General features: G+C 38.7%; 1 protein-coding gene across 2 annotated transcripts in view; it reads left to right on the forward strand.

The window, feature by feature from the left end:
• The window catches only part of LOC113977832 (25-hydroxycholesterol 7-alpha-hydroxylase), a 131,167-nt gene that overhangs the window by 20,431 nt on the left and 83,564 nt on the right, over positions 1-27,172 (forward strand). The window contains exon 1 of one of the 2 annotated variants that reach the window (XM_027704414.1): positions 14,646-14,724. The exons of the other annotated variant lie outside the window; for it this stretch is intronic. Within the exon in view, the coding sequence (XP_027560215.1) occupies positions 14,654-14,724 (71 nt within the window). The 5' untranslated portion in view covers positions 14,646-14,653. Of the gene's footprint in view, positions 1-14,645; positions 14,725-27,172 lie in introns of those variants that run through there. 2 annotated transcript variants of the gene reach the window in all.

Below are 27,172 nucleotides of genomic sequence, written 5' to 3' on the forward strand. Positions count from 1 at the left end.
TGTTTCAAAATGCTTGTTCTGTCATCTCTAATTTTTAGTCCTACCAACCACTACCATGTTTTGAATTTTTCTGTGTCGGGGCTCCAAGTGCCCTTACTCAGTTGTAACAAACTAATTGACTTGGGTTGAGAGATGTTGTTACAGAGGATTATTAAATCTAAAAGGTAATAGCCATTAGAAGTAAAGTGTGGATAGTATAATCTTTAAGGTAAGACTATATATTTTCATTACACCCATAGTATATCCCTTTTCTGTGCTTAGTTTTAATTAATAAATGTTGTTTTCAGTTCTTTACTGACGCAAATTGTAGTTTTTTGGCCTTTGGTATTTTGACTAATAAGTCTTCTTGAAGAATTTTAGTTCATTCACATTTTCTCTTTCTCATTTTGCCCTCTGGAGCTACAGCTTTCTCGTAACATTTGGAAACTGTGTTCTTTAAAGCTGTTGACTTTGGAATTGTCCGTGTTGGACATAATCCAGGGCATGGTTACTGATTACTGCAATACCAGCTTCCAGCCCAGTGATTTATTTCATCTATATATGTCTGCATAGTTACTCTGTCTTGAACAGTGTATCTCTAGTAATGATAAGAGGTGAAAACTCTAATTTTGTTTTCTTACTGTCTGCCTGGCACCTAAAGAGCAGAATAATTTTATTTCATATACTGGATAGGTGCATGAGGATGAACATCCCTCATAGTGTGAGAAGAGCTTTACTAATGATGCAGTTTCTTATCACCCCTCATCCCCAAACCATTTAAGTGCAGAGCTGTAACTATGAAACTACCATGAAACTGGGCAGTAACATGGCTTTGTTGGGCCATGGGATCTGCAAACTATACACAGCCATGAGCCTCCACCCCTCTGTGCTTCTGATGCAGGAATGATTCTGATTTTATTTAAGATCTTAAATGACGTGGAGTTTTGGTGAGGAAGAGAATGAAAGACTGTTTCCTAAATTCTTCCTACTGAGAATGGTGAGACTGGGTGGAAGGATGGGGAGCATGCCAGTGCCAGGACAGGAAGGCAGGGGGAGAGTGCAGTGCAGCTTGTGCGATGGACCAATTCTCTGTGAGCATGGATGGGTTAGTAAAGATTTGAACAGTAGCAAAGTTGAAAAGTACTGTCTCATATGCACAAGTATCTGTGAGGGTGGGGTAGACTTTTGTGCATGGGCTTGGGTGAAGGTGAAGATCTGGAGGTTGGAGGAAGATAAACAGTCATTGAGTCAGACTTCCTACAGGTTTGAGTTTTCCGAGAGTACTTTGGAAAAGCCCTAAAACAGACAAATATTTGTGTGATGAAGACACAGGAAACGGACAGGAAGGTGTTCTCAAAGGCTTGAGAAGATTTGTGTTCAGTTTAGTATCCCGTTCTTAAAATGGTGAATTATGCAGGAAAATTTTGCAGCAGAAGATTACTATGGGGGAGGTCATTTGGTTGCTTTTGTATTAGTATAGAATATGTTTAAACTTTCTGTTTCTACAGACACATTTTCACATACTGGGTTATCTTCATGTTAGAGGAGAAGATGAGATCTTGCTGTATATTTGAGTTTGAACAAAGAATTATCAAGAAGATATCACATAGGAAAAGAAAAGAGGAATTTCAATAATACGGTGAACACTTTTCTGGGCTAAATGTTCTGTCTTACTCAGTTAGTAACCTCACCAAAAAATCCTCAAAAGTTCACATTTCCTTTGCCAAATAGAAAAAAATTGTGAGTTCTACCTAAATAAGTATTCAGTACAGTATTTTGTACAATTCATAATGTCATTTTACCTCAAATAATGATGAAAAATGGAGAGATAATATATATGCATATGAATGCCAAATGACATGAGCTTCCCTCTAAAAAGTTTTCTTGGAAAAACCAGCAGACTTCATCCCCTCCAGTACTGACAGAACTGGAGCTATTGCTCTATATAAAAATTATAACTTACTATAAAACCTGTCTATCTGAATTAACTGCATGAAATTAATTCCATGAGAAAGGGTTAATATGTCATTATTACAATAATAACAAGTCTTGGAAAAAGAAGCATTACAAAGTGAGAAAATAAGTGTTGCATTCAGTTCAAGCTCTCTTTGAGGGGTTACATTTCATTTTTTGAAACTATTCTACATTTTGCTTCTGTAGTTCTTCTGTATTTCAGTGTGAGGACAAAAAACATACCTTCTGCAATGAGCCCGTACTGTAATAAGAATTATAGAAATGGGCAATAATGTCTTTGTACTTCTATAGAAGTGTAATGTTTATTTTTATCTACCTATATATATATATATATATAATATTTAAAACTAGTCCTTTCTCTCTTGTCAGTGTGCTGTGCCATATGGTGCCGAGCAACATGCCAGATGATAAAAATATTCCTAGAACATATGATATCATCAGTCAATTCAAGAGGGGTGAGACTTCTTGACCAAAGCATTTGTGGCTTTGATACATTTTCCTAGGTGTAAAGTGTATATTTTGAAATGATGAAGTGTGTCCAAGAGGTCTCCTTTGAATTTGCATAAGCAAATTTTAAGATACCAGCTTAGAACATTTTCCTTCTTAAAAAAGATGGAAACTAAATAAATTTTGTTCTAACAAAGGATTTCATGGCAAAGTAGCAGTTCTTTTCCTAGCAAGAAATGATTCACCTTCTTCCTTTCAATGTATATTGCTGATAGCTGCTCTGGTGTTGGAACCATGCCACAAAGAATGGCATCTCTCCATCTCCCTTCTCCACTTTCAGAGAAGTCAGAACATAGTGCAGGGTCAGAGGATTTGCACCTTGATTTTGGTGCAGCTATCTGTACATGCTTGGGAAAAGACCGTGTGTCCCCAGAAAAAAAAAGAGAGGATAATATTAAGTATTATGGTTTTCTACCAGTCTAACTGAAGTAGCTGAAGTTACTCTGGTGTTAACACTGGAGGTTTCTTACTTTATGTTGAGCCTGTTGCTTGTTTTTATCTGTTTGCACAAAACACCAAAAAAGAGAAAATGAAGTGTTTTCACTTGGCAGGGAGAGTTGTGGTCAAATGGCTTGCTCCAGGGAAACTGTGGGTGTTTCCTCAGTAAATATCACAAGGATGCTAAAAACCAAATACAAGAGAGATGTTAAGAGCTGTATGGACAACATTGCAGGAAGAGTGGCCTTTGCAATGGCATGAGTAATATATACTGCAAATAACAAACGTATGTGCTAGAAGTGCCTACACAGCCAGTGTCTTTAGCAGCTTGCCAGTTCTCTGTTCATTTGTGTCTATGCCATGAGAGGAATATTAAGGAGAAAAGTCTCAGCTTTGAGTTAGGACCTAAAAACTCTGCTAGTTGATTCATTGGTATCATCTCTGTGTCACTGCACTCTTTCTTCCTGCTTGTCTTCCTTCATCTTCCTTACAGTGTTTGTGCTTTACCTGAGAATCTCCTTAGTTGTCAGGTCTAGGATTCCTGAGTCAGTAGTTTTATTTGAGTAACCTCAAAACTCAAGTGTGTATTGCAGCATTCTTGTTCTGTATTCACCATTTTCAGATTTCCAGTCCTTAAGTCATGCTCACTTTGCCTCCTGTCAAATATCCGTTAGGGACTTGACTGACCTATTTGTAGTCAAAAAATTGTCTCACAAGAATTCTTGAATATCCCAGAATAAAGACGTCAGTTATACAGATCATGGTTTAAATGAGAGTGTTTGGTCCAATAGTAAGAATCTAATTTGTAGAAGGAACTAATTAATTAGGCCTCAACAAAAAGTAACATTCAGAAGTGTGGTTAAAAATCTGTTTTGCATGTTGCTGAGGCTCAAACCTCTGCTGTTACAGTCCCAGTAATTTTCCAGTCATCCATTAAGTTCTCAAAGAGACAGGATCTGTATTTATAATTAAAACCATGAAAAAATGTGTATGTGATGAAAAGGAAAAAAAAGGAAGGGTTTTTTTGTTTGTTTGGTTGGTTTTTTTGGACAATGTGAAGAGGAGGAAAAAGGGTTCAAAATAAAATATATAAAACAGGGAACAAAGTGTAAATGCTGTCATAAACTATTATCTCTGTACCAGCATGTATTCTGTTGATGTAGTGGAAAAAAATGCAGTCCTAACTTCCAGTCTATACTTTTCACCCTTTCCTTGTTGTGAGTACTCTCTTTCATATTTAATGGTTCTCCGTAACAAGGTCTTTAAACCCATTAACCCATCAGCAATTTGCTTTTACAGGTTAATATACTTACAAATTATTTTGTAATAGAATATCCTCATTAACGGGCAGATTTATTAACAATCCCCTCTCCACAACTCCCCAGTTTTTTCTTTGAAACTCAACTACATACCTAATTTAGTGCTTTTACGGTGACCAATTAGTTTGGCAAAAGGAGTGCTTTGACTTGTCCTTGGCCTTGTAATCTTTTGAGTGTCTCCAGAGGTACATCACACCACAGGATTTTAATAACTCAGGATTTTAATGGTTGTTTGGGGTTTGTATGTTTAATGCAGAACTAAATGGGATTCAGGTCCAGAACCACCCACCTTTTAGGATTGTGGTTCTCTTCTGGAGAGCTGTATTTACCATGCCAACATTATTCCCTCAGAGCTACTGCTTACAGCTGTTCTCTTCTCAGAGTCAGACTTGATTGTGCTCATCATTTATGAAACAGAACACATGACATTTTTCTATGTGTATGTTTGATAATATAATCACAGAATCACAGAATTGGTCAGGTTGGAAGGGACCATAGAAGGTCATCTGGTCCAACCTCCCTGCTCAAGCAGGATCATCCTAGAGCAGATTGCACAGGATTGCAGTGAGATCATTCTTGGATCTCTCCAATGAGGGAGACTCCACAACCTCTCTGGGCAGCCTGTTCCCAGAGCATGGTCACCTGCACAATAAAGAATTTCTTCCTCCTGCTCAGGTGGAACTTGCTGTGCATCGGTTTCTGGCCATTGCCTGTTGTCCTATTGGTTGGCACCACCAAGCAGAGCCTGGCTCCATCCTCTTGACACCCACTCTTTAGATACTTATACACATTAATGAGGTCTCCTCTCAGTCGCCTCTTCTTGAGGCTGAACAGGCCCAGCCCACTCAGCCTTTCATTGTAAGAGAGTTTCTCCAGACCCTTGACCAACTTAGAAGCTCTCCACTGAACCTGCTCCAGGAGCTTCATGTCTCTCTTGTACTGTGGAGCCCAGAACCGCACGTAGTACTCCACATGTGGCCTCACCAGGACTGAGTAGTAAACTACTAATTCAAATTTTGCGAATGGAGCCATCGCTCTTGTATTCTTTCTTTTCCAAACCAAGATCAGATGTACAGATCCTATATAAGCTTGTGGTTCAGTTATGGATATGAACTTGTCCTTTGCCTGGAACATCTGAGTACCATTGTTGAGGTCTTCTAAGCCAAGGTGATCGGGGCCAAACCATATTGCAAATGTGATCCACTCTTTTCAGGAAGAGAGAAGTAGATGTCTGTATTTAAAAGCAAAAGACTTAAAATGATTTCTTAGTGGAGTTCGGGCACCTAAAAATATTCTTCATCACTAACTTTAGGTTGAACTAGTCTAGGATGTCAGAGCAAAAGACATATATGTGGTTAAATGCTAAAATGATCTATGCTCCGTCTACTTCAAAAAAGAATAAAGCAGTACTTGGTAATGTTATACAATCATCTTTCACCTCATTTCTGAGGATCCTGTCATTACAGTCATTTGGGGCTAGACAGCATTATTGTCCATAATCCACTGATGAGGGGACTAAGGCACAGATCAAGACTTTCAAGATGCTGTTAAAGGGAGTGAATGGGTTCTTTACTGGCATGGGGCTGGGCTGTCCAGCCACAGTTAGATGCCACAGGAGCCATGTCTGATCCATTGCCAATCCATAGCAATCTTGTGCATTGGATAGGTACCGGGCATTGGCATCCGCATTTGAACATTTATTAATTTGCTGTCTTAATATTGTAACATGCAGACCATCTCAATTAATTTGCAGTCAAGAAGAACCAACACAATGGGAACAGAAACACTATCTAAACAAGTAGGAGCTAACGAGGCCGTGCAGTGTTCTGTGCAGCGATGGGGCAGGAACCTGCCTGTAGGTCATCTTGGCAGATGCATTACAGCACATGCTCCTCTTGTGTAGCCTCAACTAGGCTGCCTCTGGGCTGCAGCTGGCTTCTTTGCTATATAATGTACCTAAAGAAAGCAAATGAAGCACAGTTTGCTGTGGTATAATTCTTTTTTAATGGTCGTGAAGCAACCTTAGCTAACCGCACTCAGTATTTTCTCCTAAGAGGAGAAGAGTAACTGGATACAGAAAAGCTCAGAAGTTATGGACAGTGGCGAAAGGGATTTGTGGACTCTTATAATCTTGAATATTCATTCTCATAGGAGATCACATTTTCAGAAGGTATAGAAACACAATTGCAAGCACAAAAATATGCATGTTTGTATGGGTTAGTGCACTTGGTTTGCTACACAAGCGAATGCATATTTCAGTACCTAATTACCTCTCCTGAAGTGTAGTTATGCAATGCATCCACCCACTTGCTATAAACCTGAATGAAGATATAAGCAGCATATAGGTTGTTTACATTGCAAATCTCTGCCTCTTTTAGAAAATCCAAGTTTTACTCACTTCATATGAGCAGCTCACAGGATTTTAAGAATTCATCTTAACAGAAAGCAGATGGTTTCAGAAAGCTGAAATGAAGAAGGAAAAGGAAGAAGTTGAACATCAGAACTATAATGTATAGCATTAAGTGAAAGCTACCATGATAGATTTTTTTTTTTAGAGACGAGGGATTCCAACAATTAGTTTTGTGTCCTGGCATGCAAGTAGAAAGAAGTGCTAAAGATGTTTTTAAAGAAGCAACTTTACTCCTTTTTTTTTTTTTTTAATCTGGGAAGTGTTCAACCATAAATTGCAGAGTATAGGTTATCATTCCTTCTTTGCTAGTCTGTCTCATTAGGAGGTGGTGGCCGTACCTAACTCTTCCCTAGGACCTTCCCTTGCAAGATCCTGGCATCTCTTGTCTCAGTGCTGAGGTTAAAGAAGCCATCATCTCCCAGACAAGGGAATGCAAACTTCTCCAGTGTCTGTGAGAGAGCTGTGTCTTTCTGCTCAGTTCAACCTCCATCTCCAAAGATATATCCTGCCTCTGCAAGACTGTGGATTAGTGAACCTCAAAAGGACACTTAACAGTGCTACTGCAAAAATCAACAGCCTGTTTTAAATTATCAGGAAGAGTAATTTTCTCTTTCAGTATCAGTATTTCCTTATTAAAATGAGAGGACAAAATTTAAATATAGCATAAAACTTCCAATACTGTGTAGTATTTCTTGGAGGACTGTGTTTGCTATGTTTATTTGCCTCAGGGGTAACACTTTTTTATGTACATTGTGAGGCTCAATAGTCTGGCAGCGGCAGCGCTCAGAGCTGCTTTTCTTGATACTGTGCATCTGTCTCTGTTATGGTATCTATAGCAAAGTTGGTAGGAAGAAATAGATAGTGAAGATGTCTCTGGACTCAGTTTTTCAGTGTTGCTGTAGTTAGGTTTTCCAAAGGGTTGTGATTAATTTTTGTGTAAGGGAAAATACTAACCTTTTTTGCCTGTGACTACTCTTAAAGAAAGAGTGATGAAAAATTCCCAGAGGAAGTTTTGCTGTAAATACTGTGAGGATTAATTACTGCCCCCTGCTTCCACATGGATAAGTAATCCTTTTGGCCTTGTGTGGGAAGCATTATGTGTGCTTTATTAATGATCAGTATTTGGTCAATGTGACTTTTTTTATTATTTGAAATTTACTTTCTGTCATGAACTATTGGTCTGATCTTAAGAACAAGGGGTAAATAATATGGGTATATTGTTCATGTAATTCATATTGTTCCCTACTGTCATTATGTTTTTTTATGCTGAAAGCTCATCTTTAAGTGGGTGATATAAACATTGGTGTATCTTCTCTGTTCCACCTTCATTTCTACAGGGACTGATTTCCAGTCACTACATAATATTGTTGTTCTCACCTGTGCTGCGTGGACTTCCAGAGCAGAGCCTCGGCTTCCCAGTAGAAAAAAATTTCAGAACAGGACACTATAAATTGCATTGATGAGAGAATAGTCAAATGCCCAGATAGGTGGAGAATTGATTATAAAAGCTTTTGTTCTTTAAGCTTCACTCATAAGCAAGTGATTCTATTTTAAAACTACTCAATTCCAGAGATTTTTTCTTTTTATTCATCCTCAGAAAGTTGCTGTTTGCAAACCATTTTTGGTTCTTAGTAGCAGACAAGCATTAGGCAGCTGTCTAGCAGCAGTAGCAGAAGCGCCATTAGTGTACATCTCCAGAAAAATGCAACTATTTATTATTCTTATTGGGGAAAAATATATATCTCTACATATTTTCTGTATCTCTGTGTGCCATATAATGAAAGATATACTCAGAAAAGGACAAGTTATCCACATGGCTTATGAAAACATATGACTTCTGTTGCTTTTCTTCTTCACAGGTTATTTATGTAGCATAGTTAGAAAAAAAAAATTTCCTCAATGGAATTTTTTGTTCAGATTCTCCACTAGTCTATTTATACTCCTGTTCAGAGTTTTGTGCTTATAGCCATTCTGCACTTTCTGAAGACACCAACTCAGTTCCAAAGCCTGATAAAGACTTGGACTGGAATGGATCCACTTGATGGTGAATACAGAAAGTCATAGCATTAATAGAGAAAGAAAAGCATAATGTGTTAGTCCTGCATTACACCTAGTGAATGACTATGGATTTTCAATGGCAAGAGCAGTGGATTAATTATACATTAAGTCTTTGGCTTTTAGTAGCGCTTAGAGGTTGGTCTGGGTAAATTCTTACTGAAATCACTGCTAAAATCAGTGTCAAGGTTGAAGAGCCCAACCCTTAGGTCCTGTTTGTGTCATCAGATGGTTAGCTTGTGCTGTGAATGCACTTTCTTAACTTTGAGTTCCCACATGGAGAACTGGACAGAAATAATTGATCTGTTTGGAATTCATAGCCTGATTTGTTCCTATTGATTGTGCACAGGCAAGCTCTGAAAGCTTTTGAAAACAGAAACAGTTAGCACTGATTTATGCTGGGGTCAGTACTGGTCCCACCTAGCCAAAGAGAAAAGGTGGTAAGTTCATTATCTGGAATGCCATTCATCCACAGAGTCCAAGGGTAAAATCCTCACTCTTCTTTATCGTGCTTTGGATTTGCCAGCAGAGGAGCTGTTCCTTTTATTCCTTAATGTGGGTTATATTAGCTTGTAGTTACTGTAAATATTAATACAGAGAACCTTCCTGGAGGTCCATCTGACTGCATGTAAAAATGGGGGAAGGGAGCACTTCTAAAGCACAGTTCCTCTCATTTTAAGTAAGTCTAAAACAGATTAGACAAATTGCAACTCAAAGGGAGATGGTTAATCCAGATGTGTCCTTGTGTGTCTGTGCCAGAACTGGCCACATATATCTAGCCAGGACTTTGTTTTTCATGTTACTCCTAAAACTGTTCATTCTGATAGCACATGTGCACAGTGTTTCAAACTGAATTAAATTTTCCTGGAAATTTGGTATCTGACGAATTTTACAAAAACTTTTGTGTTTTTCTAAGCTCTCCTGAGGATAAAATTCATTTTGTTTGAATGTCCCATGTACAATTGCTTCTTGATTTGTAACAGCTGCTGCAAAAAGAGAAGTCTTTTACATTAGCAGTTCTGGGCAGGCACTCAGATTTTAAACTCTGGGCTACTCCATTCTCTCTCCCCGACTTCCTCAGGAGACCAGTGGATCAAAACCAAAAAAGATTTGGATACATGTAACGTTATGCAAACCAACGTGCTTTGAGCTTATTGGAGGGCTGCAATAAGTACATGATGATTGGTAGTTTAATTTGGAGACATGATAAGACATTTTAAACGAGGAAAGAAATTAAATTTAAAATTTCATTTAAAATTTTACTGGTGCAAATATTGTTTAAAAACAAAATAAAAGAGTTTCTTAGATGGTCAGTAGAGGGCAGGCATATTTTATTTCTGAAGAACCTTTGCCCGCTACTGTGTGCAAAGAATATTTGTTCTATCTTCAGATTTGAGGAGTATAAGTCTATTTTGTCACATTACAGTGATATAAATCAGCAGTAATAATTTAAAAAGACATTGTCAACCCCTTTGAGAAGCTAAATGTCCATTTTAAAGCAATTGGAAGATATGAGTTATGACTACAGGCATTTAATTTCTGTGTTTAGATTGTAAAAACCATGGCATAAAAAACCTGAAATATTACCGCTACCGAGTACTAGATAAGAATCATTTCTTTCCTGAATTCTGTAAAATGCAGTAGTTCTTTCTGATGTGAACTACTATATCACTAATGGGGTGGAAACACACTCTTGAAAGTCATGATTGTTTAAATCTTCAGCTCGGTAACAGAGATTCTTCTTGAAGATCTGACTAGCCAAGCGACTTTAAACCTAAAGGAGCAATGCCTCTTTTAATTTCTACCTGCCTTCCTCTGTAATTGAAACAGTGTTTGTATTTCAGCTGGACAGAATACCTAACAGGTTCTGAGTACAGGGTAAAATCAGTGTCATATCTGATTAACTCAAGAGAAAAAATTAAAGTGGATTTAAAGAAGCATTTATTCTGAATGAGCTCATTCTTCCCCAAATACATTTCAGCCCTGAAACAAAATGTAGACAGAGTCTTTTCTGGAAACACATTAATATAAACACATCTCTGATGTTGTTATGAGATACCCCTTTCAAAATCTTGTGATGAGATTTATTCTTAAAGAGAATGAATGATAAAAAATACATGTTGATTCTGTAAAAGACTAGACATTTTTTTAACCTGTGCATAAGTGTGCATACACATATATGAACTCTTTTTTATGTGTATAATCAAACTTGCTGCGGTGAAGCTATACATGTAAGTAGCAGTAACATGAGACAAGGGTTGTGTCATCTACCATTTCTTTCTGTGACTTGACAGTTCCATTTCTTTCTGGCAAGGTTGATGTTCACATAGACACCTTTAATTAGGATCAAAAATGGTTTGAAGATTTGTCCCAAAATACGCAGTTTGCATTCACTTTGTCCACTCTGTATCCATCAATAGAAGGTCTTTGTTAGATTTTGGAACTATTACAGCTAGAAGAAGTGAATGCTCTGAAAGATGGTTGTCATCAGATCCAACTTCATGGCTTTGGACTTCTGAGTTTGGGTACCTTGTTGCCTTCGTTATGACCATGGCTTAGACACATGTGACTGAGATAAAGAGGTCCTTGAATTTCATCTGTATCTGAAGATGAAACCAAGTTTGTGTGATTACTTTAGTTCTTTTTACAGAAATGCTCTGGCCTTACAGGCAAGGAGCTGAATTTTTATGCTACTCATGCCTTCCAGATGGTCTCTGGGATTAGTTTCAATTTTTCCTTCTAGAAATTAATGGAGGTCCATATTTTTGTGCAATCCAGTTAGATACTGAGATGATGAATCTCTGTAAGAAATGAAAGCTGATTGAAGAGATGCAAATGTTAAAACCCTCAAATGATTTCAATCAAAATTGGACTTGCTATCATGTGGGTACATGTTACTAAATTAACTTCAATTTTATCTACTTGTATCTTTGTTGAAGTTATCTAGGCAGATGGAAGAACTGTCCATATGCAGCCTATACCATGTACAAAATTTACAGGATATACTTTATTCTAATCTTGCACTTAACCCCTAAATGATGTAGTGTTATGTTTCCTATGAAATACTAAGTATAAAATCTGAACCTACTGCTTAATGCTTTTAGGTGATTGGATTTCACCGCACTTAGACTGGATAGAAAAATCTAAAACTTCATCATGTATTGTTCTGTAACAGTGATGACACTGCAGCAAAATATATAGATCTTACTTTAAAAATGGTATTTTTGTCTATAATACAGTAACCTTCATCAGGCCAACAAATAGCTTTCAAAGTTTTAATGCATAAGCTCTCAAACATTACTTTTTCCTTTAAAATTTTTGCCTTTGACTTGATAAGGTGAAACTACTGTAGTGTAAATTTCAAGATTACTTGCACTGACAACATCAACTTGAAACCTAGGAATTTCATAAAAAAATAGAGCTAGTAGTTTCAGGAAATGTTTCTATTTCTATGTTATCTTGCCAGTTTCTGTAATTCTACTATTATGTTTTCCTCTTTAATGACTTTTATGCCTTGTGTTGGACTGCAAGGCTTTCACAAAAGCGGGGGAAAATCCATTTATGCAGGGTAACAGTGAGACTGACTTTAAACAAAACAGTACTTTCTAACACAAATTCTTAAGTGAATTTTTTGCACAAATTCTATATTCGCATAATAAACAGAAATTTAAAAACCTGATTTTTTAATGAGTTTTGCCTATACATGCAGACCTATTTATTATTAAATTAGTGCTGAGTATGGTAAAACCTGGAAATAATTTCTGCAAGAAACTGCCCCTTGAAAACAAGACAAACAGATGGCCATAGAGGAAACAGCGAAAAATGGGAATGGGCTGCTCTATAGTAGGTCAGACATTTTCATCAAGGAGTACTGGAACAGGGTCTTACTGAACATTTTCAGTACCACCTTAAAAAATTAGAACTGCTGTTTTGGCTTATGTGTTTTTTCTAAAGCCAAGGACTTTATGCTGCTGCATACTGTACATTAGCTGTCCACTGTAGCCTCCTTAGGAATGGTATGTGGACCACCTGAGGTCTCCAGCAGTTGCAAAATCACTCATCTAAATAAAGCTGAGGAACAACTGTGACCAGAGTCAAGTGTGAGCTGTCCTTCAGGGCTGTGAAGACTTCTGGTGAAGCCATGTTCAGTGCTGTGGATTCTTGTGCTCAGTCTTCTTTGTCTACACCCGCTTGTCTTCAGAGGTGCTGAAATGGCTATTTCCGTGGCTCTGCTTATGCTACTTCTCTTGATGCTCTGTAACCTCTGCAATGCGAAGGGTGAGATGTGTTGTAGCAGACACGAAGGGAAACAGCAGTGTGGGAAGCTGAATTGAGATAACCCAGACATGGTTGCAAAAGGATGTTCAACATTTAGTTTAATACCTGTATAAAAACCTGTATGGTTAAGAAGACTTATGGAAAGGAACTAGGAAATAGTTCCTATGCAGTAGGACAGAAAAAAAATGCATGTCAGGGGATTCAGAGATGAGTCTGTGGGTGAGCATGGATGTATTGGAAATTGAGAGGAGCAAAATGGAAAAGAAGTAAGAGGAAGTAAGAGAAGAAGTGATAGAAAAGAGAAAGAAAAGAATCTCTTGTCTCTTGCATAGAAATGTGCACATGAGAAAGAGCTCACTTGAATATTAGAAAAATATAAAGAATTGGGAAGGGTGACCAGGGAAACGTTAAACTGGAAGTAAAACAGAGAGGGAAAGGGCTTACTTGTTTGGGTTTTGCTTTTTTTTTTTGGCAACAGAATGCTCCCAGATTGCTGCTTCCCCCCATCCCCCACTTTTTTTTTCCTGGCTGAATATCTTCTGATTTCCCAATATCTTCTCATTCTGTAAACTGAGGTGGGATTTATGACTTTCACATAATATTTATTACTCTTATTGCAGTACCACTCAAAGTCTCAAACAAGGTCAGGACCTTTCTGGGAAAGTAACTATGAAAACAAAGAAAGATGATAAATTTTGCGTTCTGAAGCCTTGTTCAAGGGCTGTTTAAAGCCTTCTTCAAAGGCTGTTACAAGCAGTGTGAAGACTCCCTTTAATGTGAATGAGTGGGTAACATTTTAAATGTGCTAGAAAACTAAGTATGTTTCTGCATATTGCAATGGCGTGTCACTAGAGATGGAAAGCCAGCCTGAAAGTCTGAGCAGTGGAAGTCTGAGGTAATTCATCTCAAGATGCAAGACCAAGTCCTGGCTTTATTGGAGAAAGTGGGAATAGGACTCCAGCCCTGCAGCTTCTGGGACAGGAATTAGATCAAATGATTCTTCTAGATCTAAATGATCTTTGCGCTGTAGCAACGTAGTGCAGCTGGACTGTTTAAATGCAAGAGGGTCCTACTGTAGAAGTTGGCCAGGTTTCATTGGTTTGATCTTTAGCTGTAAGCTATGTTTAAAGTAAACAGAAACAGCATGGCAGGGCTGAAGAAAGTCAGGCTTAGAACTTGTCATTAATTCCCTGGATACTCCTTTTTCCAGTTGCCAAGTCCAGTTTAGCCCTGGTTGATCCCCCAGAGAAATGTTAGAACAATTCATAAGCACCTAGACAATAATCAGGTGATAAAAAACAGCCAGCATGAATTTGTCAAGAACAAATTGTGTCAAACCAATCTCATTTCCTGCTTTGACAGAGTAACTGACCTAGTGGATAACAGAGAACTAGGAGATGTGATGTATCTTGACTTAAGTGAGGCTTTTGACACTGTCCAACATGACATTCTTTTAAGCAAGCTTGAAAAATATGGCCTAGATGAAATCGCCATGAGTGGCTGCAAAGCAGTTGAAAAGTGTTCTCAAGGAGAAGTTATTGGTGGTACTCTTCCCAGCTGCAGCAGGGGCAGCTCACCTGACATTGCTAATTGGCCTCTTCACAGAAATTTCTGCTCTCTAATCCATCTAATCCATCATTCAAAATGCTAATGAGAAAATACGCTCTATTTTTTTTAACAGGGGCAGGCAGGGATGTTTGCAACACTTTGGAGCAATGAATTGGAGCAGAAGGATCTATATAAAAATCGACCAGGTAAAATTTGGTAAAGAAGTACAAAATACTGCCCTTGGAAATGATACAGTAAATGCACAAAGACAAAAGAAGTAATTGGAAAGCAGAAAAGTGTCTGAGGTTTTAGGAGATCACAAGTGAAATATAACTCACAAAGGACATGCTATTGCAAATAAAGCACCTCTTTTTTCGGGATTCTTTAACAGGAGTGTCATGTGTAAGACATGGGAAGTAATTATTTTGCACCATATGGTGCTGGTGAGGCCTCAGCTGGAGTATTGAATCCAGTTTTGGGGACTGCATATAAAGAAAGATGTAGATAAATTGGAGAGTTTCCAAAAGAAATCATGAGGAAATGAAGAATTTTAAAAGTATGATTTAAAATGAAAGGTTCAAGGAGTTAGGTTTTCCTAGAATATTTATGCCCCTTACCCCTAGGAGGGTCTAGACAGTCTCCTGAGAGTCGTATGTTTTTGTAGTCCTAGCTGTAATATCATCAATCTGAATAACATACTCATCTCAGTTACAATTAGTTGATGTCATAGCAGAGGCATCAGAGAAGTTCTGGAAGGGGAAGATACTTGGAGTGGCTTCAGAGGGTCTCTGTGTGCAAGTACAGCAGTAAGAAAAAGTTTATTGGGGAAATAGAGAAGCCAGTGTTCAAGACTGACTGTGGAGAAAACCCACTTTATACATGATGACTATTTTTTTGTGTGGCCACATGGACTGAAGTATCATCATTTTGACAAGCTGGTACCATCCTTTGCCACCCGGGGGTTTCTTTCAGTAAAGTTTTCATCACTGGAGATTTCTGATTGGATCCAGAGTATTTTTTCCCCTGAGCTGAAATGCAGTAGATTAAGAACAATGTTTTTAGGAAGCAAAAATTTTTAAGAAGAAAATAAAGCCACATTTACAGTATATGGTCAGATTTTTCCCTCTTTCTTTTCTATGTTTATTTTTCAATTCCAAGATACTACTTCTGAGTTGTAGCCTTTAGAGGTATTCACAACGATCATTGCTGACCCTTGCTTTCTGTTTCTCTGCTTTTCTTTAGAACTGTATTACACGTACTTACATACAGCTGTTAGAAAGTTCCCAGCATTTGCAAGATTCAGCCCCATGTGCTCCTCTGAAAAGCAGAGTTAGCGTAAGCGTGTCCAGGTTGACTATACAGCAGCTCAGCTCGCTGGACTAATGCAGTGCCAAGTATGGCATTTATCTTTGCTGTGGAAAGTTCATGTGGTCTCCAAGAAAATATTAACAGATCAGTAATAAGGAATTTTTTTAAGATAATGAGGAATAATAAATATAACACCTTTTTTTTTTTCATAGAAGCCACATCCTCCCTCAAGGAGAGTTGGACTTCCAGTGTGATTTGAGGGAGTTTAAGCTTCCTCAAAGTTTAGGGATTTGTGGAGCAAGTGAGAGTAGTAATGCATCCTCTGAAGGATAACACTGCCCAGACATCCCAGAAGGATAATATTGCCCATTTCTCATCCCCATGTTAGGCTTTGTGGCTGGTGGAGCTGAGGAGCCACTGTCGTGGCTGCTCTTCAGCCTGTCCTACACATCCTTCCAGATAGGTGGCACAGAGAGCAGAAACCCTCAGCATTGTAGTTCCCCAGCTTCTTTGCCTTGGAGGCTGCTTAATACCGGTGACTTAGTTGGAAATGATGCGATTATCCATAGGTATGAACAGAATTTGTATCATAGCTCATCCTGTGCCTTCCAATACACTGCCTCAAAAGCATTTATGTTTTAGCCTGAAAAAAACAAGCAAAAAAAATCTCTGTCTCTTAGATACACACAAACTAAACAAACAAACAAAAGAGAAAAAATAGCAGAACCTGGTTTAATCCACAGCAAACCCCAGGCAGCTCAAAGTTAAGCTTCCCATTCAACTACTAATTCATTGCTTTTGTTTGTGGGTATTGCAGTATAGATGGTTGGTGAGGGTACCCGCTGATTATCATCTTTCATAGTGATGCAGCTATCCCACAGAAGGGATTAAGAGTGAAGCTTCCTTTAAGTGCTTGCACTTTGCAATGTTACAGAGCATGGGGAAGTCGTTTCATGTGTGTGCAAGGGGGGCTGCACGTGGATGCGAATTAATAGAGTTTTTAAATGTATTTTCAATTTTTATCTCCAAGCACTGCTCTATTATCAGCTAGATGATAAAATGTCTTGAATAGTTGACTCTAGGGCTTTCACTAAACTGCCCATGAATGCTGAAACCATCTGTTTTTCTGGACGTTTGTCAGGGTGAGTGTGGCAGAGGCAGCTGTTTGAAAAGGGACGCTTTGGATGATGAACCAGCCCATTGTTTCTGAGCGATGCACTTGCATTCAGCAGCTCTACCCAAGCGTACTATAGAGCAATCAAAATCAAACTATTGTTTGTCCCAATCATATTGATCTGAAAAGAAGGTGGTGGGATGACCGCATTGTAGATGCAAATAGTTGTTTAGAGCAGCTGTATGCTGGCCAATATGTACCACAGTAGGAATCCCACATGGAAGCTAGAGGGCTCCCTGCACCCTACTGGGGACAGAGAAAAGATGATGCCAGATTGAACTTCAGTCTACAGCAAAAAGGAAGGCTCTGGACTGTTGGTATTGCTAGTAATTTGCTTTTTACAGCAATGGTTGACGTTAACCCTGTAGTGCCTTAGTAACTAAAGTCAATTGTTTGGGTTTTTTTCTGCAAGCACGTTGTAAAGAGAGGTTATCAAGAAGATAATTACCTAAAACTACTGCGATGAAATATAGAAGTAATTGGATTGCTTGGATGTCAACTATCAATTTTCTCTTCTATAAAAATTAATTGCATTTTTGTTGTTTTCTATGCGGAATCATTCATGCAGTGTTTAAAGTTTTCATAATTTATTTATGATGATGAAAATATAGCAGCTGAATCGAAACATATTGTGGTGTATGTTTCTGTGTTAAATATAGCTGTCTTATCTCTGCAGAAAGCAGGAGAAAATATGATCTTTAGTGCATGTAGTGAAGATTATAGCTTTTAGTTTAGAGGAACTAAGAAAGCTGCACTTCATCCATTAACATTTTAAGCTTTTTAGTTGTCCTTGTCACTTCATTGCATGCATGCTAATATCTCCTCATATAAAATTTAATCTGTCGAACTAAATGAAGGAATTAGTATCTGAAAGACATCTTTCATTAAGCAATTAACGAATCTTTCTAACAAATCTACAAAAGCATATGTGTTTATATTAATAAGTATTTGTATGATCAGCCAATTACAATACATAGATACATCTTTTTTGTTTATTTGTGATATTAAAAAATCTAAACTTACAATTAAGTTGCAATTATGCTTTACAAAAATGTAACTTTCTAAACAACTGTGGTTAGGGAACTGCTGTCTTTAAGAATCATATCGCAGTCCTGTAAAGCTTAATATCTATTTCTTTGCGTAAGAATCTTTTTTCCTGTCTCTTTGTGATTCATGGATGGAAATGATGAAGTAGTAAAGAATCTGCAGAGGGAATACATTCGAGGATATGTCTTTTTAAAATTAACAGTTATGTATATGTGCATGTAGGAGGGAAGCAAACAAGAAGAGGATGGCAGCCTGGATGAAAAGATGATCACCTGCACCAGCTGCAACATGTTTCCTTTCACAGCTCTCTTTTCAGGCTGCTTGCATAATTTAATGAGGGGGCACCCCAGCCTAACTGAAACTATTACTAAACCAGTGTCAGCCTCTGTGTAAAAAGTGAAAAAACATGAGTAATAATAGTGACATTGTCCTTTTGCCTTTGCACCATGAACTTCTTCGGGAGTCTTTAACTTTTTTTCTTAGCAGTATCTGTGAATGCTTCCTTCCTAGGCTTCCTTCTTGTTTGAATTACTAGTCTTCAGACTGCTCCATCTGATGTATAAATGTCCAGTCGCTGCAGCACTTGGAATTGCCAATTGACTAGTAAGTCTTTAATATGAATTTTAAAAAAAAAGCTACTTGATTTTCTTGAATAAAGTGGTGCTCCTGTACTAGTTGCTCTATATTTTGCCCACTTTTATAGATTTTTTTTTCATTATTTTTTTTTTGGAAATGAAGTCTTCACTGCGATCATGTAGTTTTTTGGAGAAAAAGACTATGGTAAAGCAGAGGAGCTATGAATTATACTAGCTTCAAAAAATGGCCATTTTTCTGAGTAAGGACAAAATTCTTCATTAACTTGTTCATTTTCAGGCACATACAGTATTACAACAATTCTAAGCATTTCCTTCTACTAAATTTTGAAGAATAACGTTCTTCAGAAACTTCTACCCTTCTGAGTGCATGTAGGTCCATGGCAGTTGGGAGGAAAACTCCATAGAGAAAAATTTGAGGTAGGTAAAAGGAATAAAACCTCAAGTACATAGAAAATGCTGCACCTGCAGTTATCTCCAGTGGAGAGACCTGTGAGTCAGGTCAGTTAATGAATTACAGGAAGGCACTTGGGTGTTAAAAAAATGAATTTGGCCAGTAGAAAGACTTGTTTTTCTTTCCAGACATACCAACCAACATTAAGACAGACAGTGTAGCATGCTTGATTTGACTCATTTGCTTATCTTTTTCATTAGCAGTTTGCTACCTGACTGTTTCAGAGCCAGTTCTCCAAGTGTTAAAATAACTCACCAGCTTGACAGCTATCATATATGTCTGGCACTATTAACAAAGTGCAATCCTTGCCATGAAGTTGGAAAAAAATGTATCAGACACCTACTTGCTGGTTGCCAGAGGACCAAGCCTCTGAGCAAGAGAGAGACAGAGGGAGATGCTGTACCACCAGTGAAGTTCAGGGATGGTGAGGAGCCAAGACACCTGCTATTTTTACCTCCTGGAAAGAGTGGAGTGGAGGAATCCTGGAAATCTTTGTTTACTCTCAGGTACTTCTTTGTAACATCTCTGAAAGTCTGCTCAAAGTTTCACCCTTTGTGTCAATCTCAGGGTCGTGTTTGTCTCATCTCGTGTTGTGGTGGAGTCCGAAGTCTTTTGCTTAAGGATGGTTTTTAGCTGTGTGTAGTGCGCTTCATAAAGTATTGATAAGGCCCACTCCTATGCTGAAAGAGCTCTGGCCACTCTTGAGCATTAGCAGCTTCCTTCTGCTTTTTATCTTTTGTTTGCTCTCACATGGCTTTCTGCATGGGCTTTTATTGCACTCCTTTTGTCATATATGCATTGAGCAATTAACTCCAGTGGCTCCTTCAGTGGTACTCAGTTTCGCTGAATATTGGCATCCTGAAATTATTGTTCAGTTAAATCCGGAGATTTTACTAAGTGCAATTCCTGGATCTGCTTTACTTCAAATGGAATTACACAAACCGGAGCGACAGAATGTCAGTGTTTGGTTATAGTCCTTCTGATCAAGAGCAGTACAAATACATAGATAGACAGAAATCAGAGCCCTGGAAAAATGATACATCACTAGTGTATTGCACTTTAACATTTTCTCATAGCCAGTTTTCACCAGAAAAACTGTGGAGATGCACTTGGACACAGATATGGGGTTGTGGTTTTATGCTGCAGTTACCAGAGGCAATCATTCGCCTATGGTCTCCAGCTGGATTAGACTCTACTTTGGTCAACCCAATGCCTATGTCTGCTGTGCATTTCCCAGTGTGAACATGGATTGTAGAAGAGATAGATGCAAACAATAATGCCAAACTATTAGTACTGTGTGCCTGTGTATTAATATTATTTGGCTGGGATTTTATTAGGGAAAAAATATGAGAATTTCTTTTTCAGACCGAATGAAGACTCAGGTCTCTAAATCCTATCAGAGACAGGGAAATAGTCTGATATAAATAATGTTTCTTTGGGATGGGCACACAGAAATAAAGCTTGTTTCACTTAGTTGCCTTTCAGATTGTAGTCTGCTTTAGTATATGCATTCTGTATGCATTAGTATAAAAATGCATACATCTGAATCCACCTTTTCTTCTTTCCTTATTTTTTTGTGTTTAAGACGTGTTGTTATATCCCCTAAAAAGATTTCTTAAGCAGTCTCCTTTTCCTGGTGGAAATTTTTCTTCCCAAAGAAGCATTTTGACAATGATACTGATTAACATCCTTTCACAAGGTGAATAATATGTTAGGCGAAAATGTAGTGGAGTTAGAGAATTTGGCACAAAATTGGAATAAGGACAAAATGTTGTCAGAATTGGGTGCTGGAAGCCATATGCTTCTTTTTTGAAGGTGGGTCACGTTTTTAGCTGTCAGATGGCTAAGAATTCTCACATCGCCCGTGGACTTCAGGCAGAGACAGGTTTTCACCACGGTGGGAAGGCAGACCTGCCTGCTACCCCCAATTTGGCACATGAATTCAAAACTTGTATGACAAGGCATCTGATTTATCAAGCCTAATTTGTGACGTGGAAGGACTTCTCTTATACAGATTTGTTTTCTACTCTTACTGGAGTGAGCTGTCATTTTATTACAAGTTTTGAAAAATGGGGAAGATTGGGTTTGTTGGTTTGTATCCTTCTCCAAAGGATTCAACTTGCAAAGTAAAGTGCTTGAATAGGAATTTCATCTTTAAAAGGGCACAATCATTCTTGTGTTTGAGAGAACAGAGAGACAAAGATGAAAAAAGCTAAAAATCCCCATAAAATTAGACTTCTAGTCTCAACCCCAGATGAGCTCATAGGTAATTTATGCCAGACTTTTTTGCCCTCACTTTTATACCAGCTTGAATAAACCTGCTGTTTTTATCTTCTACTTCCTCCCAGTGTATTTTTAGGAAAGTTATTATGCTAAATAAGTACAACTTCTTGTCCAAAGAACTGATCTCACTCCTTTAGCATATAAATTAATATCTTTATTTACTTTTTTTTTTAATTGTCCACTAAGTTTTCTTTGAAATTCCAGATGAGGTTTCATCAGAGATTTTTTGGGAGTGATACGAATATTTCTGTTGACAATATGTGGATTAACAGTAGTATTGTGTTTCAGCGTCTCATTAGTAGAAAAAAATTAATAGCTCTTGGTCCTTGGCCTTCTCTGTGTTTACAGTTCTGGAAGCACAGCACCCAGAAGAAGTTCTTGTGTCTGTCCTGAAGTGCACGGCCCCTCAGCTAAGGCTAACAGATCTTCCATTACTGATGTCCCACATTTCTTCTTTTTGATTTCTGGTCCTTCTTTTTGTTAGGAGTGAGTCTTGATTTCACGTTCTCATTAGCATCCTTATATTTATTATTTTGGTGGTGAAAATATTAAAACTAACTAACCTTAAAACCAGTCCTTAAAGTACTTTACCAGTATTCTCCTTCCCATATAAATAATTTCTTTTAGTGTGTAAACTACTGCTTTCGGTGGCTGATTCCGGAACTGTTTGTGACTATTGGAGATGCTCTGCTGAGTTCCAGACAGGTTAATAATTACTGGTTTTGTTGGTTTAGTTTTTAATGTAAAATACTGGTTCACAGAATCATAGACTCACAGAATGGTTTGGGTTGGAAGGGACTTTAGAGATCATCTCTTTTGAACCCATCTGCAATGGACGGGGACACCTTCCATTAGACCGGGTTGCTCAGAGCCCCATTCAACTTGGCATTTCCTTGAACATTTCCAGGGATAGGGCAGCCACAGCTTCTCTGGGCAGCCTGTTTCAGTGCCTCACCGCCCTCACAGTAAAGAATTTCTTCCTAATATCTCATCTAAATCGGCCCTCTTTCAGTTCAAATCATACCCCTTGTCCTATCACTACATGTTCTCCTAGAAAAGAAAGATTTCATGTCTAGCTGTCCCCTTTCAAAAATTGTTTCAAAACGTCAGGATCTCTAGAGGTGTGTAGTACTCTAAGACTCCTTTTCTACATTATTACCATTAGAAAGATGTGGGCATAATCATATTGTCCAACTCCTGATTTGTATGAAGAATGTATTTCTTTTGACAAAAATTAGTACAGTGGTTCTTTCAAAGCAGACTATTCTTGACTTCTAATCTTTTTTTTCAGTGTTTGGAAATGAAGTTCAGTTACACTTTATGGATGTTGTATGTCACAAGAAGGAGCTTTATGCAGCAATTTGTCATGCAGAATTTCTGTTTCTGAATGGTTTTTAATAAGAAACTTGTTTGTGTTGAAACGTGTCTTTCCAGCTTTCCAAGTAGAAGCCGACAGATATGGACCCATTCACACTGAGAGAAAAATTATCCTACTTTCTTGCAAATGAGTTTTAAAAAAGGAAACTGCTTATGGTTATTAGGAGATCCTATAGCAATCTTTGTCCTGACATGCTCATACAATTCTTCTTTAGATGCTTACCAAGTTACATATCCCAGTCATCTCAGAAAATATCTTCCCTTTACTAATATTTGCTTTAGGTTTGATTTGATACTCTAGTCTATTTTACATCCTCGGCTGTCTGTGGTTTAATCTCAAACCAGTGAAAGCGGTTTCTGAGTGACTGCACTGCTGTGGATCTCGTGTAACTGAGTGGCATGAGCCCTTAAAACAGAGCTAGTTGCCAGCAGACTGGAAATTATTTCTGTTTTCCTCAAGCAAGGGTGGCTCTCAGGTAGCTTTCTCATGTTTTATGAGGAGGAATCTATGGCCTTTCAGTTCCTATGTGAATTTTCTATTTGTGAAAGCGGGTGGTATTTCTAGACATGGAAACTTTTGTGTACAGATTTATTGAACAAATTTGATATTCAATACTCGCTGCAGACAAATGCTGCACATTCAGTCCTCAATATGCACACGTATCAAATGAGGAATGTGTACTCAGCCTTCACTTGAAGTAAAGGCTTTCTTCTCAAACAAGACGTTAACTTTCTCCTTCCAGAATTGAGTGAATCAAAGTTTAATGATAGTAATGAGGCTAAATTAACAGAGTTTATGCATGAAATAAATACAAAAGATTATAAATATAAAATTAGTTCCAGAATCTTAAAGATTTTGGGTCAAAAACCTTCTCCTACCATCACTGTTTTTAACTGATGAATATTTACCTCCCCTTCTATTTTAAAGCCAGTTTCTCTCCTGCACTGAACACCCAAAAAATACAACATAAAATACTGATGAAAAATGCTGTGTAATAACATAGCACAGTGATGGTTCAAGTACAGGAGTAACCAAGGGTTGGTGATAAAAGTAAAATAAATATTTGACATAATTAAAAAAAACAAACACACAAACAAAAACCTACAGAGTTTTGTTCCCCCTCTTTAAAAAAGGCTTAGCAGTAAAATTTACTATTTTCTTAATTCTATGACAAATTTCACTAAGGGTTAATTGGTTTGATTTATATTGCCAATATAGGAAAAACATGAAGAGAGTTTAACTTAATACTTCCCATGCCCAGCTAAACTGAGATATACTTTTTGATCGAACGGCATAATTTGCCTTTCAGAGAATCACCATGTTATGGCATATATTAAGGGAAAGTTAAAAATGTTTGCCACAGTTGCAGTAAATGGGTATTTTGCAAAAATGGGTATTGACATTGTTTGGGTATTGCCAGAAAATGAGGCAAAGTGTTTGCTTTATTAAAGGATAAAATCAATACTGCCATGTGAGGAAGTGGGAGTGCTCTACTGTTCCACATAGTCTATATGTGATGCCCAGTTTTCAGCATGATTAGGGTGATGTCCAGTTTTTAGCATGACCCCTAACTGGGGCTTGGTGGGATACATGCATCCCTTATTTGTGTGTGGTGGTATTTCTCTCTCAGTTTGTTGAACTCTTTGAGCCACTGGCATGTCCAAATAGGCACTCAGAGCAGTTCCAGTGTGTTTGTTCTCTCCCTGGTCACTTCTCCTGAGATACTGTTAATGGTTTTGTGGAAATCATTTATGATGCAGCGACAAGCTGTAATGAAGACGTAAAGGACACCATTCATTCTCCTAAACAGAGATTTCTGTCCTGTGTGGCCTCCAGCTGTGGGTCCAGAAGGTTGTAATTCTCCATCCATGGCACTGTCAGACCTGCCAGCTCCGTGTGAATGTGGAATAAATATGGTGGAGCATCTCACAGTACTAGAGGTCTGTCTTGAGGCAGCTGAATTGAGCCCTGCTTGTTTATTTCAGGTGAAGTAAATCAGTTTGAGCTCTACTGATGGTACAGTTGCTGTTGGGCGCAGGGAGAGTGCACAGATAGAACAATTTTAGATACCTACATTCTGGTACCTAAATTTACTCTAAAACCAAATCCCACACATGCAGCCAAAACCAGGGAACTTACTGTCTTCATTGGTACATGGGTTGGAGGCTAGAAACTGTTGGAATACCACCCTCTACCAACCTAAAGCCGTTGTGGTGCATACTCATCTTTAAATAAAATGTGAAATTCTGGTAGGTGAAGTGTAACATATATTCAGCCTTACTAAGTTTGTGCACTTGACCACTTCAAGTGAAGACTGCAGTTGTCCCTGTGCTGGGGAGGTAAGACAGATATCTGTAGAGAGGAATTCAGATCCTGAGCACCTGAATTAGCACTCACACTAGGAACTATACTTTCCATCTGCTGTATAGTATATGCAGGGTGATCAGGATCCTTACTGATTGCTTTAGTTTAAGAGAGATGAATCTGGACCTAAATTGTTTCATGTTACAGCCCTGAGAGAGGCCCTGAAATGTAAAACAAGTATAATAAAGAATATGCAAGGAGGGTGGAGTGCTACGTAGGCGGTGTTAGGGAGACAGGCAAATATCAAGCAGATTTAGTGGTTGGCTGGCTCAGGTGTTGGTCTGAGTGTTGAATTTGAGTTAGGAATTATTTTCTTGCTCATCTTCTTTAAAAGCATGGCCTGGTGTTTTTTTTGTCAGGTATGGGATTAGCAGTGGTTCATTCCAGCTGTCATCGTGACCTGCAGCCTGTGTCTTCTCTATTGAGAATTCATAAAAATCCAGTAGCAGACAGTTGTGATTATTCCAGTGGGAAGGAAGGAGAAACCACTGATAATTCCCAGGAACACTGAAGTGTCCCTAGAATAAAATAAAGTTCTTTAGGAGCAATTCTTAATAATTCTTTTTGTTCTCCAACAATGGTTTCTGTTCACGGGACAAAGCTTCATTTAGTTATGTTCTCTCTGGAAAGCAGAAAGAAGAGTTCTTCTGGGAAATAAGGTGGCCAAAAAAAGAGAAGCTGAACAGTCACATTCCACCTCAAGAGCATCTCTACTGTGCAGAGGTCCCTGGTTCAGAGACCCCTGCCCCAATGTTTTGTCCAGCTAGTAGGGGCTGTGTTTTTGCTCTCACTTAGATCTGCACAAGAGCTGCACAAGAAGGAGTAACTTGCAGAGACTTGGCTCTGCTTATGAAGGGTCAACTTCAGGCTGAAGACACTTTCATCTATTATATTTCCTGCTCTGCTCTCCTGAGGCAGTGAGATGCCCACTTAATTGCAACAACACTGTGCGTTTATCAAGATTAAGAATCAAAACTGAAAGGTGGGGAGGGATGTGGATTGTCCAAATGTGAAATCCTGGCACCTATGCTACCCTGCATCTCTGAAGGGTCATCACAGGGCCTGAGGCTTTGCAGATGGTGGCAGAAAGGCTGCAACCTCATGTTTGCCAGCAGCAGCCTGTCTCAGCAGCTCTGATTAATACCAGTGATGATGGTATTGAGAATAAAAGAGAAACATTGTTCCCATTTTTAAAAAGGGGAGAAAGGAAAATCCAGGAAACTACAGACTAGTGAGTGTCACCTCTGTGCCTGGGAAGATCATGGAACAGATCTTCCTAAAAGATATGAGGCACCTAAGAGACAAGGAGGTGATCTGAGGCAGCCAACACTTCTTTACCAAGGGCAGTCTGCTGGCCTTCTATGATGGAGAGATGACAGTGTCAACAAGGGAGGTCTGACAGATGGCAACTATCTAGATTTCTGTAAGGCCTTTGATATGATCCCATATGACATCCTTATCTCCAAATTGGAGAGACATGGATTTGATGGGTGGACAACTCAGTGGATAAGGAATTGGATGGATGGGTGGATCCACCCAAGGGTGATGAGGGAGCTGGCGGAAGAGCTTGCTAAGCCTCTCTCCATCATCTACCAACAGTCCTGGCTCACTGGGGAGGTCCCAGATGATTGGAAGTTGGCAAATGTCATGCTGATCCACAAAAAGGGCCAGAAGGAGGACCTGGAAAACTACAGGCCTGTCAGCCTGACCTCAGTGCCTGGCAAGGTTATGGAGCAGATCATCCTCAGTGCAATCACACAGCACCTACAGAATGGACAAGAGATCAGACCCAGCCAGCATGGGTTTAGGAGGGGCAGGTCTGTCTGACCAACCTGATCTCCTTTTATGATCAGGTGACCTGCGTGGTGGATGAGGGGAAGGCTGTGGATGTGGTCTACCTGGACTTCAGCAAAGCCTTTGACACCGTCTCCCACAGCATACTCCTGAAAAAGCTGGCAGCCCATGGCTTGGACAGGGCACTCTGTGCTGGGTTAGGAACTGACTGAAGGGCCGGGCCCAGAGAGTGGTGGTGAACAGTGCTGCATCCAGTTGGCGGCCGGTCA

Source organism: Neopelma chrysocephalum, unplaced genomic scaffold (genome assembly GCF_003984885.1).
Source record: "Neopelma chrysocephalum unplaced genomic scaffold, ASM398488v2 Primary Assembly neopelma1_22, whole genome shotgun sequence".
Lineage (NCBI taxonomy): Eukaryota > Metazoa > Chordata > Aves > Passeriformes > Pipridae > Neopelma > Neopelma chrysocephalum.